The 15,657-nt window shown below is 37.0% G+C and overlaps 2 protein-coding genes across 16 annotated transcripts in view; both read left to right on the top strand.

Moving 5' to 3' along the window:
• Nucleotides 1-6,904, top strand: part of PROM1 (prominin 1) — a 63,150-nt gene extending 56,246 nt beyond the window's left edge. For 8 of the 15 annotated variants that reach the window (XM_035325673.1, XM_035325677.1, XM_035325676.1 and 5 more), the window contains 6 exons: nt 97-189; nt 1,622-1,737; nt 2,413-2,436; nt 2,803-2,871; nt 5,167-5,207; nt 5,430-6,904. In XM_035325673.1, the coding sequence (XP_035181564.1) occupies nt 97-189; nt 1,622-1,737; nt 2,413-2,436; nt 2,803-2,871; nt 5,167-5,185 (321 nt within the window). In that variant the 3' untranslated portion in view covers nt 5,186-5,207; nt 5,430-6,904. The other 7 variants (XM_035325683.1, XM_035325684.1, XM_035325685.1 and 4 more) reach the window with 4 other exon arrangements.
• A 1,747-nt stretch (nt 6,905-8,651) lies between these two features.
• Nucleotides 8,652-10,484, top strand: FGFBP2 (fibroblast growth factor binding protein 2). The gene has a single exon (XM_035325924.1). It carries the CDS (start codon nt 9,516-9,518, stop codon nt 10,140-10,142), a length of 627 nt encoding a protein of 208 aa, XP_035181815.1. The 5' UTR covers nt 8,652-9,515; the 3' UTR covers nt 10,143-10,484.
• The last annotated feature ends 5,173 nt before the right edge of the window (nt 10,485-15,657 follow it).

Genomic DNA, 15,657 nt, shown 5'->3' on the forward strand with positions numbered 1-15,657 from the left:
AGAGAACAATTTAGTAAACAGTAGCTGTAAGCAAGTTTTGAGGTTCTTATTTTAATCTGTTAGATAACTCAAACTGTATTCTTTAATGTCTTTCAGATTGCCATGGAGGTAGCAGCATGCAAGCCTATTGCCAATGTGATAGATACAGCAGTAGATATATTTTTGTGCAGCTATGTAACTGATTCTGTGGTAAGAAATCTTACCTGTTTCTCAAAATTAGGGCATTAAGTGAGAAATTCTTTGAACATAAATCTGCATTCAATTATTCTGGATAGACCGTTCAGAAGTGTGACAGTAAAGGATCACATCCAAAGTTATTCAGGGATCTGTATCAACCAGTGCTGGGCTTGTTTTAAGTTTCTGTTAAACTTAGGCTTCTGTTAGCAAGAATCCTGTAAAATCAATGTTTCTTAGTAAATTTTTTTCAAACTTAAATTGTGAAATAAATGCACTACCCCTAATTTGGAATCTAAGTTTTGGAAAGGATGAGTTTCAGCTTGCGTCATTCCAAACCTCCTTGAAATAGAAAAGCGTAAAAATCTGAAGTTTTTAGCAGTAACCATTTCGAACTTAAGATGGAGGGAGAGAGAGAGAGAAATATTGAGGAAAAGCTTTCTCAAGTATCATTTCTGGAATCTAGAATTTACCTGAATGAGGTAAATGGATTTTTCTATCACGTGACTTGTAGCAAACTGAATCTTGTACAGTGGAGACTGAGCATGACTTGCAGCAGTATACAAGGGCAGTATTGGCTTTTTTGTCTTGCGAGAGAGCTTGGAGAGAGGGCAGCATATATTAAAAATAAAATAAGCAACCACATGCATGGAAATGATCTAAAACATCTCCTAGCTATTATTTGTATCACGATTTGAGCTGGGTAACAGTCACACTAACAGTAAATGTATGTAACCTGTCAAAGCCACTCTGACCTTGATAATGCCATAAAATTTTCTAACTTACCAGAATCATGTTGTACACATTAATTGTCTCATAAGTTACAAAGCTTCTGGGTTTTGAGTAGCAGCTAAGCATCCAGTGGTAGATGAATCATGGTTTTTGTGATGATAGAACCGATCTGAGTCACATATAAGTCAGAATGCCTCCAGGCGATACAAATAAAATTTGAAAAATCATCATTCTAATATCTGATGGTAACTCAGCTCATCTGTGTGATAATACAATTAGTTATGCAAGCAGGTTGCAGCTAACAAGTTAAAAAGCACATTGAGAAAGTGCTGGAAACTCAGATTTTTGCAAGAACCTCAGATACTAATTTAAAATAGCAAGGGAAAAAATGACGCCAAGTGAAATAATGCTGAGAGACAAAATCGCTTTCTAGCCCAAGGCTGACTAAGTTGAAATAACTACTTAAGATGTGTCGCATGTGTGAATTTGAGAATTTGAGCATCTTTGGACAGTCTTCTGTTTGGATACATCTGTAAGATAGTGGTGTTCTTACGTTAGATCACATTGACTGTGGAGAACACTTAGCTTGTCCTGTTCCGTGCTAGTGTAAGGAGCCTCAGTGCACAGACCACTGACACAAGTTTCTAATGAGTTCTTTTAGTAACCGTGCTCTGTGATCTTTTTTTCTTTTTTCCTGGATTTTGTTTCATTTCAGAATACCTTCTGGTTTGGTTTGGGAGGCTCTTCAATATTTTTAATTCCTGCCATAATTTTTGCTGTAAAACTCTCCAAATACTATCGTAGAATGGATACAGAGGATGTGTATGATGAGTAAGTATATACTCCTAGTCAAGCTAAATGGCAAATGGGTTTAAATGTTTTTTCTGGTGTCTCACATGAAGGTGCTATAATCCCTAAATCTTCTGTGCTGTCAGATTAGCAATGTATGTTCTTGAGAAATACTGCAGGTTTGGGTTGGTGTCTGCAAAGTGCTTCATTTGGGTAGACTTTGGTGAATTTAAATTGCCATGACTGTAGATATTGCCAGCTTTGACTTTAAGAGTTGACTTCAGAATGAGGTCTTCAGAGCTTTATGTGCTCTGTGCACACTGTGCTTCCAGTGTGCATCCGATTAAGCTTTGCTAAGTTATTTAAGTGAACTGTGCTTTGTAATCTCCTTGAATTAACTATTTGTTTCCTTACTGTCTTAGTTATTCCTAACCAGTCTTTCCTTTTTCAATTGCAGTTCCTCTGTCTCAGGGACTTGGCATTTTACTTTATGATAACTGTTCTTACTTATTTTCCCATCAGTTTTGGTTTTACTGCTTTCTTTTCTGCTCTTTGTTTTACTCGTTCTTCAGTTAGCCTGTGCGCTGCATTTCTCAAATTTCACACTGATAATTTTTCATTACACATTCAGAAATCAGTAGAGCAGAAACAGGCATGTACAGCTAATCACTTATTTTACTGTCTAGTTAATGACTCCTCCTTTTTTATGTTTTTTAGTGTCGAAACTATACCCATGAAAAAGTAAGACATTTTTGCTGGTATTTGGTAAAATTATTTTATTCAGGTGGGAGGGTTTATATTTTTAATATAACTTGTTACTTCAACAGAGGTAACACGTTTTGTTTCACCAGACTTTATATAAGAGTATCCAACTCAACAGGAATATCTTAATAACTAGTTTTTGGAAATTATTAAAATATAAAAAATGTAAAGTTATAATTATTCCATAATATAATCGTTACAAAGGAAAAGTTATCTTCTACTGTACAGAAACAGTTTATCTTTGCATATAAGGCCATCATCCATGTACATGTCTTGGAAGCCATACTGTACATAGTGCATCTTGTAGTTAACATGGTCTTTTTTGGTGTATTTATTTTATTACAGTACGGAAAATGGTAATAATGGTTATCATAAAGAGCATTTATATGGTATACACAATCCTGTTATTACAAGGTAAACCAAGTCTGAAACTGCATGCCTTCATGTCCTTGCTCAATCTACTCTATTAATCACTTACTCAATTTTCTGCATGTTTTAAAGTAAATCACTTAATTTGTTTCTTGCATGATTATTCACTATAACAAAGGCTGTATGATTTATATTTCTTAAATATTCTTTACATAGCAATAAATATTGTAATAATCTCCGGCAATGTAACAAAGGAATCGCTTAAATTAGGACATAAAATCCAGATAATTAGGTATTTATCTAGCACAATGGGTTGTCCTAAATTGGTAAACATATTAAAATATTTTGATAGCAGGTGAAAGTGATACGCGGGATGCGTTCTTGCTCCTGATTTCTTTTCTTTTGTGGTCTGTAATGAGTGTGTCTTTTTATATTATCTAGGACAGTAGCAGGTGCAGCTTTACAAACTGATTAATTTGTGTATGTTCTTCCTGTGCAATGCATGGAACACAAAAGCCAAATTTTATAAAATCAGCTTCTTCTTCTGATCATCCTAAATTCTAATGAGGAACTGTAGAGACTCTGCAAATAAGCATAGCATTTAATTGCTCATTTGCTCTGTCACCAGAATAAGTGTGCTTATGTTACATTTTTTTAGATGATGCAGTGAAGAGCTTTTGCTGTGCAAAAGGCAGATGATCCAGGATATGCAGAAAACATGAAGAGATTAAATGGGTGTTTCTGCATGGGTAGAGTTAGTGTAACGTCACAAAACAAGAAATTTAAGTTAGATTTAAAAGCCAGGAGACTTGTGTTCTTTTCTGTCTCCAACTCTTGTGCTGTAAGACCTTAGCTAGTTGTGAGACTTTCAGTTTCTGTATGGATAAGATAGGCCATCCCACAACTTTAATATTGTATTCTGCAAGATATGAGTTGCTTAAGGAAGGCTGTAATCTGCAGTTAAAATACATAGCTCTCTGTCTTAGCTTACAACTTCATCAATGAAAATACAGGTCAAGAGCTGGCAGACAAGTAAGATAGCATTGTTCTTTCAATGATGATTAAATACCAAGAAGGCTGAAAGTTTGCAAATCTTGCCAGATTTTATGGCTGCATCAGCTGTATGTTACTGTTTGTTAGAACTGTATTTTACAGTAATTACAAGAGACTAAATGTGGTTTCCACATTTCCTTCTAAAGTAAGTGTTTATGTATGACAATATTTTCAGTGACATGATCAGGATTGTCATGATCTGTGCTGCAGTTTAAGGTTACCCTAAATAATTCTACAGGGTATCTAATTCAAAACTAACCTCCACTGGCGCATCTAAGAACTCTGTTTCAGGACTTTTGATATTTTACGTAAGAGGAAACTGATAATTGCTCAGGCCTTAGAAGTCCCTTTCTGATCTTTGAATCTTTAATATGAATGTTAATAATCTTGAAGTTTAGAGCATGTTTTTCATGATATTTCAGGAATTGATTAATAGTTAATACAGTGCTCCTGAATAAGCTAAAAATAACAAAATAATCTTTTAAAGCCACTAGTTCAGTTCTGACTTCATTTTTCTAAATTTTAATAGTTATTCAAAATTACATTCCATAATATGGTATAAGAATTCTGTTTGAAGAAGTACTTTCTTCTGAAGAGTTAACTGAAATCATTTGGAAAACTGCTGATTATATTAGATACATGCGTTGGGTTCCTTAGTCCAGGATTCTCATACGAGTCTTACTCTTCATTTTTATTTGAGCAAGCTATTTATTTTTAAGTGATCCTTGCTTTTCCTGCAAGGATTTTAGACACTTTGAGAGATCTGACTGTGAATGGATTTCTGTACATCTGCACTTTTGCATAGTTTTCTTTGGAAACCGGTTGGATTGTTTTGCTAAAAGGAGATGCAAATCTCTCTCATTATAAATACGAGATATGTAAATACAAGTAGGAGATCCATGAGGTGTGTTTACATTTATATAGATACCTCACATAGAGGTATACATGTTAAAGCGAGTGTTAAAGATATAAATAACCTCAAATGCAGACATCACTTGGGGAGAGTAAAATTGGAGGCTGGATTAGGCTCTTCAAAGAAGACTGGTGTTGAATTGGTAACCCAAGCATTTCTTTCTATCCTAAAACAAAGGTAAGACGAGATTGGTGGAGTAAACCAGAAAACTATTTTTTCTTGTTTGAAAAATTCTTCATTAAATAAGGGGAAGTTTGAGAAAGGTTTTGTACCAAATGAGCCTGTCTCATGTATAGCTAGACACTCTGTTTCTGTGGACAGAAGAAAGTTATGATTCTGATTTGTGTTGCTTGTTTGTTTGCTCTTTTCTATAGCTCTGTGGAACAGTGGTAACAGATACTGGAAACTTTAAGGGGTAAGCGATAAGCTTTTAAAGTCAGTTCCAGACCTACTTCCTTATTTTTAAGACTATTCTGCTTTCAGTAATATGAATTCTGTAAGATCTAAAAATAATTAAAAAAAAAATATTGAACCATATTTTTGTTCATATGAAAATCTATGCCTTCATTCTGGTTAAATTATGTTAGAATTGTGTCTTTATCGAGTTTTCCTGACTTGTTTTTGTGATTATTTCCAGGCTACAGAAATGGGGCTCAAGATTCTTCTGTGGGACCATATCGTTACTCTACCAAGCGTATTGGCATTTACATTCATCTTCAAGATACTGAGCCACTTGTTTTACATGACCCGCACTGTAAATCACAAATGTACTATTGAATGTTATGCCACAAACTACTGTACAGGATATTTTGTGGCCAGGGCACTGCCTCTAAAATACCACTGTTCAAGGCTTGAATTAAAACGTTTTTTTGTTTTTTACTTTTTTACACTGGGCTTTCTATCTTACATCACAGGATATAAATTAATTAGATTAACTGACTTAGCTTAGTCCTCTGACAATTGGTCAAGTTCTTATTTTAAATTGTTGAGATGCGTTAAATACAGTACATACACGTTTACATAAAAATACATTTTGTATACAGAGACTTTTGTATATATGTTTTTCTTAAAAGTTATGAGTGTTTAGTTAAGATTTTAATATTGTATAATACATTTCACAAATGAATTTACCAGCATGATCAGTGTTGCTATTTGGTGCTCTTGAATGAACAATTTGGACTAAATTTTAAGTGTAATGGGATGCACAGTGTCTCTTTGTGTCTCTGAAAGTTCAGTTGCATTTTTTCTTCCTTTTTTTAAGTTATGATTTAATTTTTAGTGCTTTTTTGCAGCATAGACCTAAAAGGGAGACTTTTGTTTTGGAATCGTGTTTGGGTGGGAGGGTTGGGAGTATGTGTAATGCTTAATACAGAAAAAAAAAGCTAAGCTTCCTAGAGTTCAGTAGTACCCAAAAAGAGCATGAAAGATGTCATAATGTTGGTGATTTTTAGAATGCTTTACATTCTCTGACTCCCTTTTCCCCATTCACACCCACTTCTGCAACATCCGTAGCAGTATCACTATTATTAATCTGTGCCTCTTTTGGGGGGCAGTGATACTATTTTTGTTAAATAATTTCAAAATATGATTTTCAATGTTGAAATTCAGACACGTTCAGCAACTGGAGTTAGAATTTCTAACTCCATTAGTTAGAATTAGAATTTCAAGGCATTATTGCCTTGAATTTTGACATACAGTTGTGTTGCTGAATTACTTAACAGCAGAATTAATCAAAAGAGCCACAAGTATTTATCTTGCTGGTGTAAAACATTACAAAGTGTGAAATAATTGGGCATATTGATCTCAAGTAGTGTCTCTTTGTGTATCAGTATTCTTAACTGCTTCCAGTGAAGTTCACTAGCTTGAAGTAGGGATAATCCTGAAAATCATTCAAATAATTTTAAAGAAATGTTGAAAAGTCATACCAGTCTTTAATCTGGAATAACCTTAAATTTTTCATTTTTAGGTCATAAATGGAAACATTTCTAATTGACAATATGTAGCATAATGTGTATATGTAATGTTCAGAACTGTAGATTTTTAAAAGTTTCTATTTTTAATTTGAGAAAATGTTGCCAGTTCACTTAAATAAAAAAGAACTTGCTTAACTAACTGATGTTTGATTCTCAATTGTTTTGTCATGCAGACCTGTCTCAGATTTGCAGTTAGTCTTACAAAAAGGAGTTTTTTTTACCCTGATTAAAAATTTCTCCTATATTTTACTATATCTTATTGATGACTTTAGCTTATGCAAGATAAAAAAACAAGAGCTGGAGCAGGAAGGACTGAAAGAACATTGACTCTGTGTGAGAGAGCTTCTGAATTCCACGAAGGGTGGGATTTATGCAGAGATGTAGGATTCAAGCTACTGAGTTATGGGGAACACCTACATATTGTGCAAGTGCTCGAGTTCTTACTGGTTATCTTTGTTGTTTCTGTTGCACTGATAGCACAATGAATCATTTGATAGTCCTTCAGTTCCCGCAGTTCACTGCTGGCAATCTAGTCCAACTTATAAAAGGACAAGTGTTTTCCAGTGAAATTACAGACCATGAGCTATTTCATCTGAAGCATAGGCAGACAGGACACAAAAGTTGGATGGGAATAGGACAAATGGTTTGCAGTGAACATGTTAACTGCAGCACATAAGTACACCGGAGCTCTTGAGTCCAAGCTTCAATATTTCTCCTTATCCTTGTAGACTGATTTGTCTTCATGATCGCACTTGAGAACTTTTCAGAACTAGAGATTTGAAACTGGTATAAAGTATTTTTTTAAGTAATTTTGAACTCTTTATCAATTATTAGTGAGAACAAGAGACAAATGTCTGTAGTTTCCAGGAATTCTCAGTGCTATTGTGCATAAGAAAGTGTAAACAATACATTTATTTGTTCAATTATCAAGAGGTCTTTGAGTGCTTCCATTAGTGCTTTGAAATCCTTGGAATGAAGTGTGGAGTGGGCAACAAGATTCTTCTGGCTGGCTGGGTGTCAGGTAAGAAATCTTAAGTAAGCTTGTGCCATTACTGTTTGTCCTCGACTTGCCTGGAGAGCCACACCACCGTGCTTTGAACAAGACAGTCAACCAGAACAAATGGCAAGAAGCTAGAAATGAACGTTCTGCTAAAAGTGTTATTAAAGTAGCCTTAAAGGGGCATGGAAAGCAAAGATTGTGGTTCCCAGGCAGATGGTATTTATTCCTGGGAAACTTGGTGCCACATTCACTTGAAGAACAATTTCAGGCTATCCAGAATGGCCATTCCAGGTGGCTCCATCTTCAAACGTGCAACTCACATACTAGTGAGGATGCCAGAACAGCTGGGGGCTGTATTTATTGTCAAGTTTTGGCAGAGCATCTTTTGCAGCTTTATTTTGTGTTCTATTTACTATCTGTTAAATAAATGTTTTTGCCTTTATTTTTTAGCAATATCTGTTGAGTGGCTTAGATACACAAAATGCTATCCTCTTCCCGTAAGTACAGCAGTTCTTAAACCCAGGGTTATTCAAGCATACCTAAATAATATGATTACCTGTCCAGGAGCCCTTCAGGTGATACTGGGTGTAGTATTAATGTCTCTGAAGGAGTGCCTGGCAGGATCTTAGGAGCCAGAGAAGTCCTGTGGCATGCAGCAGCACAGGAGGGATGTTCTTTGTGGCCAACTGAACACCAAGGGAATTACCATGACTCTCCTTAGCTCTGCTGCTTTTAGCTACCGCAGAAACTGTTAGTAGAGAACTGCACAAAACTATTTATATTCTCCTCTCTTAGGTTTATGACCTACCTATGTCTCATTTATTATAAACAGGGAGATATTAAAAAAAAAAAGGGGGGGGGAAAGGGGGGAAAAGGAGGGGGGGACGGACGACTGTGGGAGTACAAGGTGATAAAGCACAAATGTGTTAAATCACAAATAAGTAAGTTTGACATCTCCTAGGGTGTATTCCCTGGTGCTGAGAGCTGTGATAAGCTAGTTCTTGTCTTGCACTGCTGGCTGAAAACAACCTAAGGATTAACAGTAATTATAAAACTTCCAAATATCTGCTTTATGTTTAGGCCTACATTATTTTGCTAAAGCCTTATTCCATGTATACTTTTAAATAGTGCAAGTATTTAAATATTGCAAGTCTAAAAATCTTTCATGACTTAAAGATTGTGCAGTTGATTCTTCCCTATGTCCACAGTGTATGTCAAGTGCTGACAAAATGAAGTACTAAAGTTGCATCCTTACTGTGCAAATCCACGGAAAATCCACTGCACAAATCAGCTTCTATTAGTAGGACATGTTTATAATCATCCAGATGTATCTGCATAGATAGTTTTGGCACTTTTATCTTTTTTACTTCAATATGGCTTTACAAGTTCATGCATGAAGATAGCTATAAAGCAGCTGAAGAATGGAAAATACCTGTTAAAAATCAAATATGACATGTTCATCCTGGACAGGAATGTGCTTCTTGGTTATACAACTATCGGTCTGTATTTAACTGCATTTACAAGATTTGTCTTGTTACCTTCTTGGGAGTTCACAGGTTATTTGACACTCCCTTGGGCTATAAATTATGGGCACATGCCTACTGAAGGGTGATTTATTATTTAAATAAAAAAATTTACATCCTACATCTAGCTGGAAAGAGGCTTCTTTGTGCACTGAGCTTTTAAATTGTGAGCAGCCAGGTACTTACAACTTCCACTTTCTCGGATCGTTTTGCTCAAGGATCTCGCCATGAAGAGCATTGCCCTTCTTTTCCTAGTAGTGACCTGTGGCGTGGCAGGATGGGGACAGAAACTGAAGCCAAAAAAGAGAAGCAATGGTGAAGAAATCAATTTTCGGACTAAAACCAAAGACGTCTGCACAATGAGCATGAGTGGGGATGAGGAGATGAAACTAAGAATCGAATGCAAAAGCCAAGGCAAGTCCTACTGGTGTGAATACACCGGCAAGCCGTCAGTCTGTCGACCTTTCCGAAACAATCCCAAACTCTACTGGAACCAGATTGCCGTGGAACTTAGAAAGCTCCCTCATGCTTGCGAATCCACACAAGTGTTGAAGGCCACCATGTGCCAAAAGGCTCCTGCAGATGCTCTCATGAAGCAAATAGGTGCTGGTATGGAGCCAGAAGACCTAGAAAATCAGGACAAGCCAGTCCAGAAAACTTCAGCCTCTGTGAGGGGAGCAGGGAAAAGCTCTGTTAAGAAAATAGGGAAGCCTGCAATACTGCCTCTTATAAAACCAACACAACACGGACAAGGGTCTGAAAATGAAACTGAAGCAATGAAACTGGCACGGGAACATTGCTGGGAATCTCTGCATGGTTTCTGCTCCTACATTATTGGCATCTTTAGAGGTTAAGGATTGGCTTCAGGTAAAACTCCATCTGGAAGCACAGCAGAGTATACCGAAAAGTAATCCTGTTGTAGCTGTGTTTATTTTTGTGTTAATCCTGGGGATCTCTCAAGGGGATGGACAGGGAGGCTTTAGGGTCACTAACTAAAATCTGAAGTTGGCAAGTCAGTGATATTATAACTTCTGAGTGTCTGGACAGCCTAAACTCCCATTGCTATCCGATAGTTCAGGGCTCCCTGGCAGCCTCATATGAGGAGTTCATTATGTACTGAGATGCTGGTTATATCTGCTGATAACAAATAGTGAGCATCACTTGTATTTTTCCTGTTAGAATGCATGTCTGAATCCTATGGTATTTCATTTTAACAGTTTGATTAGGGCTTGTTTCTCCCTTCTGTCCTTCCTTCCCTCTTGTGCAGATTTTTGGATGTAAGCCAGCAAAATGTGATAAATAACAAATACATCAGACCCGTATATAAAGTGCAATTTATAGAACTATATTTAGAATCTGACAGGATAAACTGTTCATCAAAACTGCTAGTTGATATTTAACCATTTATGTTTTAAAAGTGTTTCATATCTGTGATAAACAACTTGCGGAAATGAATAAAAACCAGACTGTCTTGGTTTCCACATCTGTTTCTGTAGCCGTGCTAGGTGATTCCATGCAGGCTCGTCTGGTAAGACTCAGGTTTTTAGCCGGGATATGAAGTGGCAAAGCCCTCACAGAAGTAATTGGTTTTATACCCACTTACATTTCACCTCAGAGAGACTGCCAGGAGCTGGCAACTAAACCTGAAAAACTGTTGACAGAAATGGGAATATACGCGGCGTGAACCAGTCTGAGTGCTTAGTCTGCTAATGATCTTAGTTGTACTTAATGCAGCAAAGTGACTAATTTTTTTCTTTTTGTTTTGCAGAGCAAATTTTTTTTTCTGCTGAAGAAGGGTCCCTGCTGTAGTTTAATAACTTAGACTTAAGAATTTGATGTAAAAATGAGTAATCTCTTTGCACCCTGAAAACTGAGCGTTTTAACATCCCTGAAAGCTGCATGAAACTGGAGTGACCTGTACTTGAAATACTACGATAAGCTAACTCGCGTGTACTGCATTTTTTGTAACCAAGGTTCCACTCTTGATGATCTTGAACAGGTTTTTGTGTGTGCTCAGCTGCTTTGTTTTTTTTTAGAAATGAAAGCTGTACATGATGCTACAGTTAAGGCAAACTAATAAAGATAAGAATTTTGAAAACATGTTTGCTGTTCTTTCTTACAATATTGAATAAATGGCGCTACTTATGCAAAGTCATGATGATACCTGTTTCTTAAGAGATTGTTGCTAGAATACGTAAGAAGTTACAGATCTGAGTCACTTTTCCACTATTAACACATTTTCATGAATATTAATGTTTTCAATGTTATTACATTTTTATTACAATAAGTTTCAGCCAGCAGGAAAAAAAAAAATGAATGAGGAAATAGAAGAGTATTGTAAAAGTACACTTCTAAACATAGCAGATTAGATGTGTTCATCCGATGTGCCTGTAGAATTCAGTATTGTCAGGATCTGTTGGTAGTCACATTAACACTTAGGTTCAGTAAATATTCTGAAAGGCAACTCATGTCTATGCGCTTACGAAATTATACTTCACTTGCACAAATCTCATCAAAACATAAAGTGAGACCTAATAGCCTATTGTCGAAGTTTACAAAGCATTGTACTCTGACTATTTTTTAACTTCTGTTCCTAAGTGAGCTTCTCAACAAGGATATAACCGGAAAAACTTGGTACAACTATATTGCTGTTCAACAATGAATGCAATGTATAGTTATGTGTAAGTACTTATCCAGCTTCTCTCAGAGATTTGCAGTTCTTGCTTCATAATCCATAATTCCAGAGTTTGCGTACCTAATCACTGAACTTTTTGCCTTGTACCAAGCTGATAAATAAATTTCTGTCCCCAAGCCTCTTAAAATATTATATGGAAAGGAAAAGCAAGTAATTATTTTTTGCTACTCTGTAAAATAGTGCAGGACCAGTGCAGGAGGTTGTACATGCAAGGCAGAAATACAGCTTGAATTCTGGTAAAATGAAAGCTCAAGCAAGTGTATATTTCTGTCAGCCATAAATCTAATGTGGTTACTCTTCATTTTGTATTTTCAATTATCCTTCATAGGCTCTTGTATTGTGAGGAAAAAATGTAGTAGCACATCTATTCATTATTTCTGTCATATAAATTAATTGTTTAATTTGCAAACTGTTACAGTGCTTCAAATTGATTGATACATGGGAACTATTTGGAAGTCTTGAGAGTGGGGGGTTTCTTAAGGTGTTGCTCTTAAATATCTTAAAATTTGTTTTTATGATGCAAAGTCCACCCAGCAGACTGAAAGTTTTGCAGTAGTTTCCATTACAACAATAAATGACTTCAAAGATGAGATGATGCCTTTCACTGAGAGACATCTAAGGGAACCAGTGCTACCATCCTGATAGCAGGAGAGAAGATGAGGTTTCATCAGTTCATTGAAAGAAAGCTTGCCCCATGTGTCCTCTTCTGTCTATATGCATTGAATACAGGAGGCAACAGAGCAGAGTTACCTGACGCTTTATGTAACTCATGATGATACAGTCTAAGAAACATGGCCATCATTGATTCTGTTTAGTAGAGGATGAATGTCACGTGTGCTTGCTAGTGCACAATTTCTTTGGGAACTCATTTCAGTAGAGCAGAGCTTGGCTGCATGGGGATCCATGCTTGGCATTGTATTGTCTGGAATGGCTTCTTGAAGCTTCACTGTTGAAACTGTAGAAACTAGAAATCAATATTTGTGCAACAAAGGCACCTCTCATCAGATGCTTTCTATAAATTATCCAGGATCCAAAGTATATAGTTAAGCATGAAGATTTTGCTACCAAGGTGATGTATGGTTTGGATTACATTTAATTGGGCAATGCTATGCACCCTCAGCAAGCCAGTTAACTATAATTATACTACTTTCAATAGATACAAAAATGGGATGTTAACTGAAATACCCCTCCTTAGTCTAACAGCTCTGTGATTGTAGTGCCTACGTTGCCACTTAACTGTGTTTAACACTAGAAATATACAGTCATGACATTTCAGTTTACCATTTTGGTATGAAAGTGCTATTCATTAATGAAAGAATGAATTGAGAAGCGTTTGTGGTGAGTTCAGGGCAATTTTCAAGTACCTTGTGAATGAATGAAACCTGCTGTTTTGTTCATTTTAGGGTTAACCTGTTACTCCCCGTATACATAAGTACCAAAGGAAATCTGCTCAACCGGAGGTGCAATTCGTCTTTATTTTCTTGACAGAGGATGGCACACTAAAATGTTTGTCTGGATTCCTGCAGACAGGAAGACCCTTGATATCCAGGCCTTCAGCTGCTAATGCAATGTGAGGCCATTTAGTGCACCTGCCTCAGGATCCTCTCATTTAGGTTTCTACAGAAGCTTCACGAATACTTGCTACTTGAACAAGGTAAGCCTCCAGAAAAGCAAAGCAAGATGCATTTGGAAAATCTGTGTGTAAAAGGATGTGTATTTAGCACATACAGTTAAGACTGAAGAGAGAGATTGATAAACTAGAGTGAGTCTAATGGAGAGACACCAAGATGGTTGGGGCTGAAGCACACTCCTGTGAGGAGAGGCCAAGGGAACGGGGCTGGTTTAGCCTGAGGAAGGCTTTTAGGGTGACTCAATAGCTGCCCTCCAATACCAGTGAGGAGGCTGTACGGAACTAGACTTGTGTGACAGGAGACAAAAAGATAGTCATAAATTGATACGGGTGAGGTTCTGACTTGGCATGAGGAAAAACAATCATTGTGAGAAAGGGAGCAGGTTTCCCAGAGAGGCTCTGCAACTTCTCTCCTTGGAGTTTTTCAAGACCAACTGGACAAAGTCTAAGCAACATAGTTTGAATTCACCATGACCCTGCTTTGAGCAGGAAGCTGGACGTCAAACCTCCCAAGGTGGCTTCTGGTCTGAGTGATTCTATAATTTGCAGTGAAAACACAGAATAATGCTTAAAAGTTCTGTTTAATACTGTGTACATCTGTTAGCATCTGTATCTCCTTGAAATGCAAAAAAATGTTCCTTGGCCAACCATTCTATGTATGCTACATTGAATGACAGAGGATTTTCTTAAATACGTGCTGATGGCAGATCCCTTTGCTAAATTGTATGCGTTGTCTTGAAAAAATGTAATGTGTGGTGCTTCTATCTTGTGGTACATGTTTTGATTTAGCTTGATTTTGACTCCAGAAAAAATCAACAAGGGATTCAGGTATTAAGGAATTCCAAACATCCAATCTGTTTGTCTTAAAATCAAGTATTGGAAACTAAGGCAATGGTCATTGGCAGTGTATGGGTCATTTGTGCTGAAGTAGACCACACCACACCTCAATAATGTTGTTCCTCAGTCTGCCTTTAGATTATCTTAACTATGCAGTAGTGCATTCTGGTGTTTTCTGGGAGAATTGTTATGTTTGCTTTGGTCATTCTTGTGTGGTTGGTAGTTGTATGTTTTGCATTCTTGATTTTTCACTAAGCGTCTTGGTTGATATGGCATGGATTTTAGGGAATAAGATCTTCCACAAAAATAAGAAGATAAAGGAAATACTAAAAAATTCCCAGAAATGCCTGTTGCCATTTCTGCTTCTTTAGGAACTTAATGGCTACTTTGTTGTTGTTGTTTCTCCTGCTGTGTTACTTCAAGTCTCTCCTATTTTGCTCTGAAGATGAGTCAACTGCAGCACGAGCGATTTCATTTGGCTGCCTCTGTCTTTACAAACAAGAAGATTGCTCTCATCAGACTTCACAGATCATTTTACAATGACAAAAAGTATGTGATATGCGTATAAAAGCAAGTATAAGTAAATAAATCAGAAGAGATGCAGTCAGTCTGATGACAAGACATTATCTCATGAGCATATATCCGACATCCTAAGGATTTATTTATTTAGTTTTCACAATCTGTGTACAAAGTTGACCCCATAAATACTTGGCAGGAGGCCAGTGATTCAATTTTCAGGATAGCTCCATTGCAGTACTTCCAAGAGCAAGAAAAAAGTTAAGCCAATGCCTGAGCTACAGCGGAAGTTCAGGTTCCCCTCCCTGCTTCCCTCTCCTCAACCATGTTATAAAAGTGTTTGCACAGCCAGCTACTTGCTGTGGGTGTCTGTGCTGCGGTATGCTTCCAGTGCCTCCAGACTTACAATGATTGTAGTCAGGAGAGAAAACAGAGACGTCCTGTTAGGTCTACTGGCTGCCGAGCTGAAGGAACTGCATTACTCTGTCACTGCTGCTGCCACCCGTAAAAATTAATGTGCAAATTGTGAAATTCGTTACCCCCTTTATTTGTCTTACTGGCCTACGTGGTGTGAGGAGGCCCTCTCCACAAACGTGGTGGTAATAAAATTAGGAATTCACCTAGGACCTGAAGTGGGCTGGAAACTTCCCGCTGAAGGAAATGGTTAGCAAAATCCAGGCTCAGTCTTGCA

The sequence above is a fragment of the Oxyura jamaicensis genome, chromosome 4 (assembly GCF_011077185.1).
Source record: "Oxyura jamaicensis isolate SHBP4307 breed ruddy duck chromosome 4, BPBGC_Ojam_1.0, whole genome shotgun sequence".
Lineage (NCBI taxonomy): Eukaryota > Metazoa > Chordata > Aves > Anseriformes > Anatidae > Oxyura > Oxyura jamaicensis.

What these genes read in the sequence shown, in the direction of transcription:
- FGFBP2 (XM_035325924.1), top strand. Translation starts at nt 9,516, where the DNA reads ATGAAGAGCATTGCCCTTCTTTTCCTAGTAGTGACCTGTGGCGTGGCA.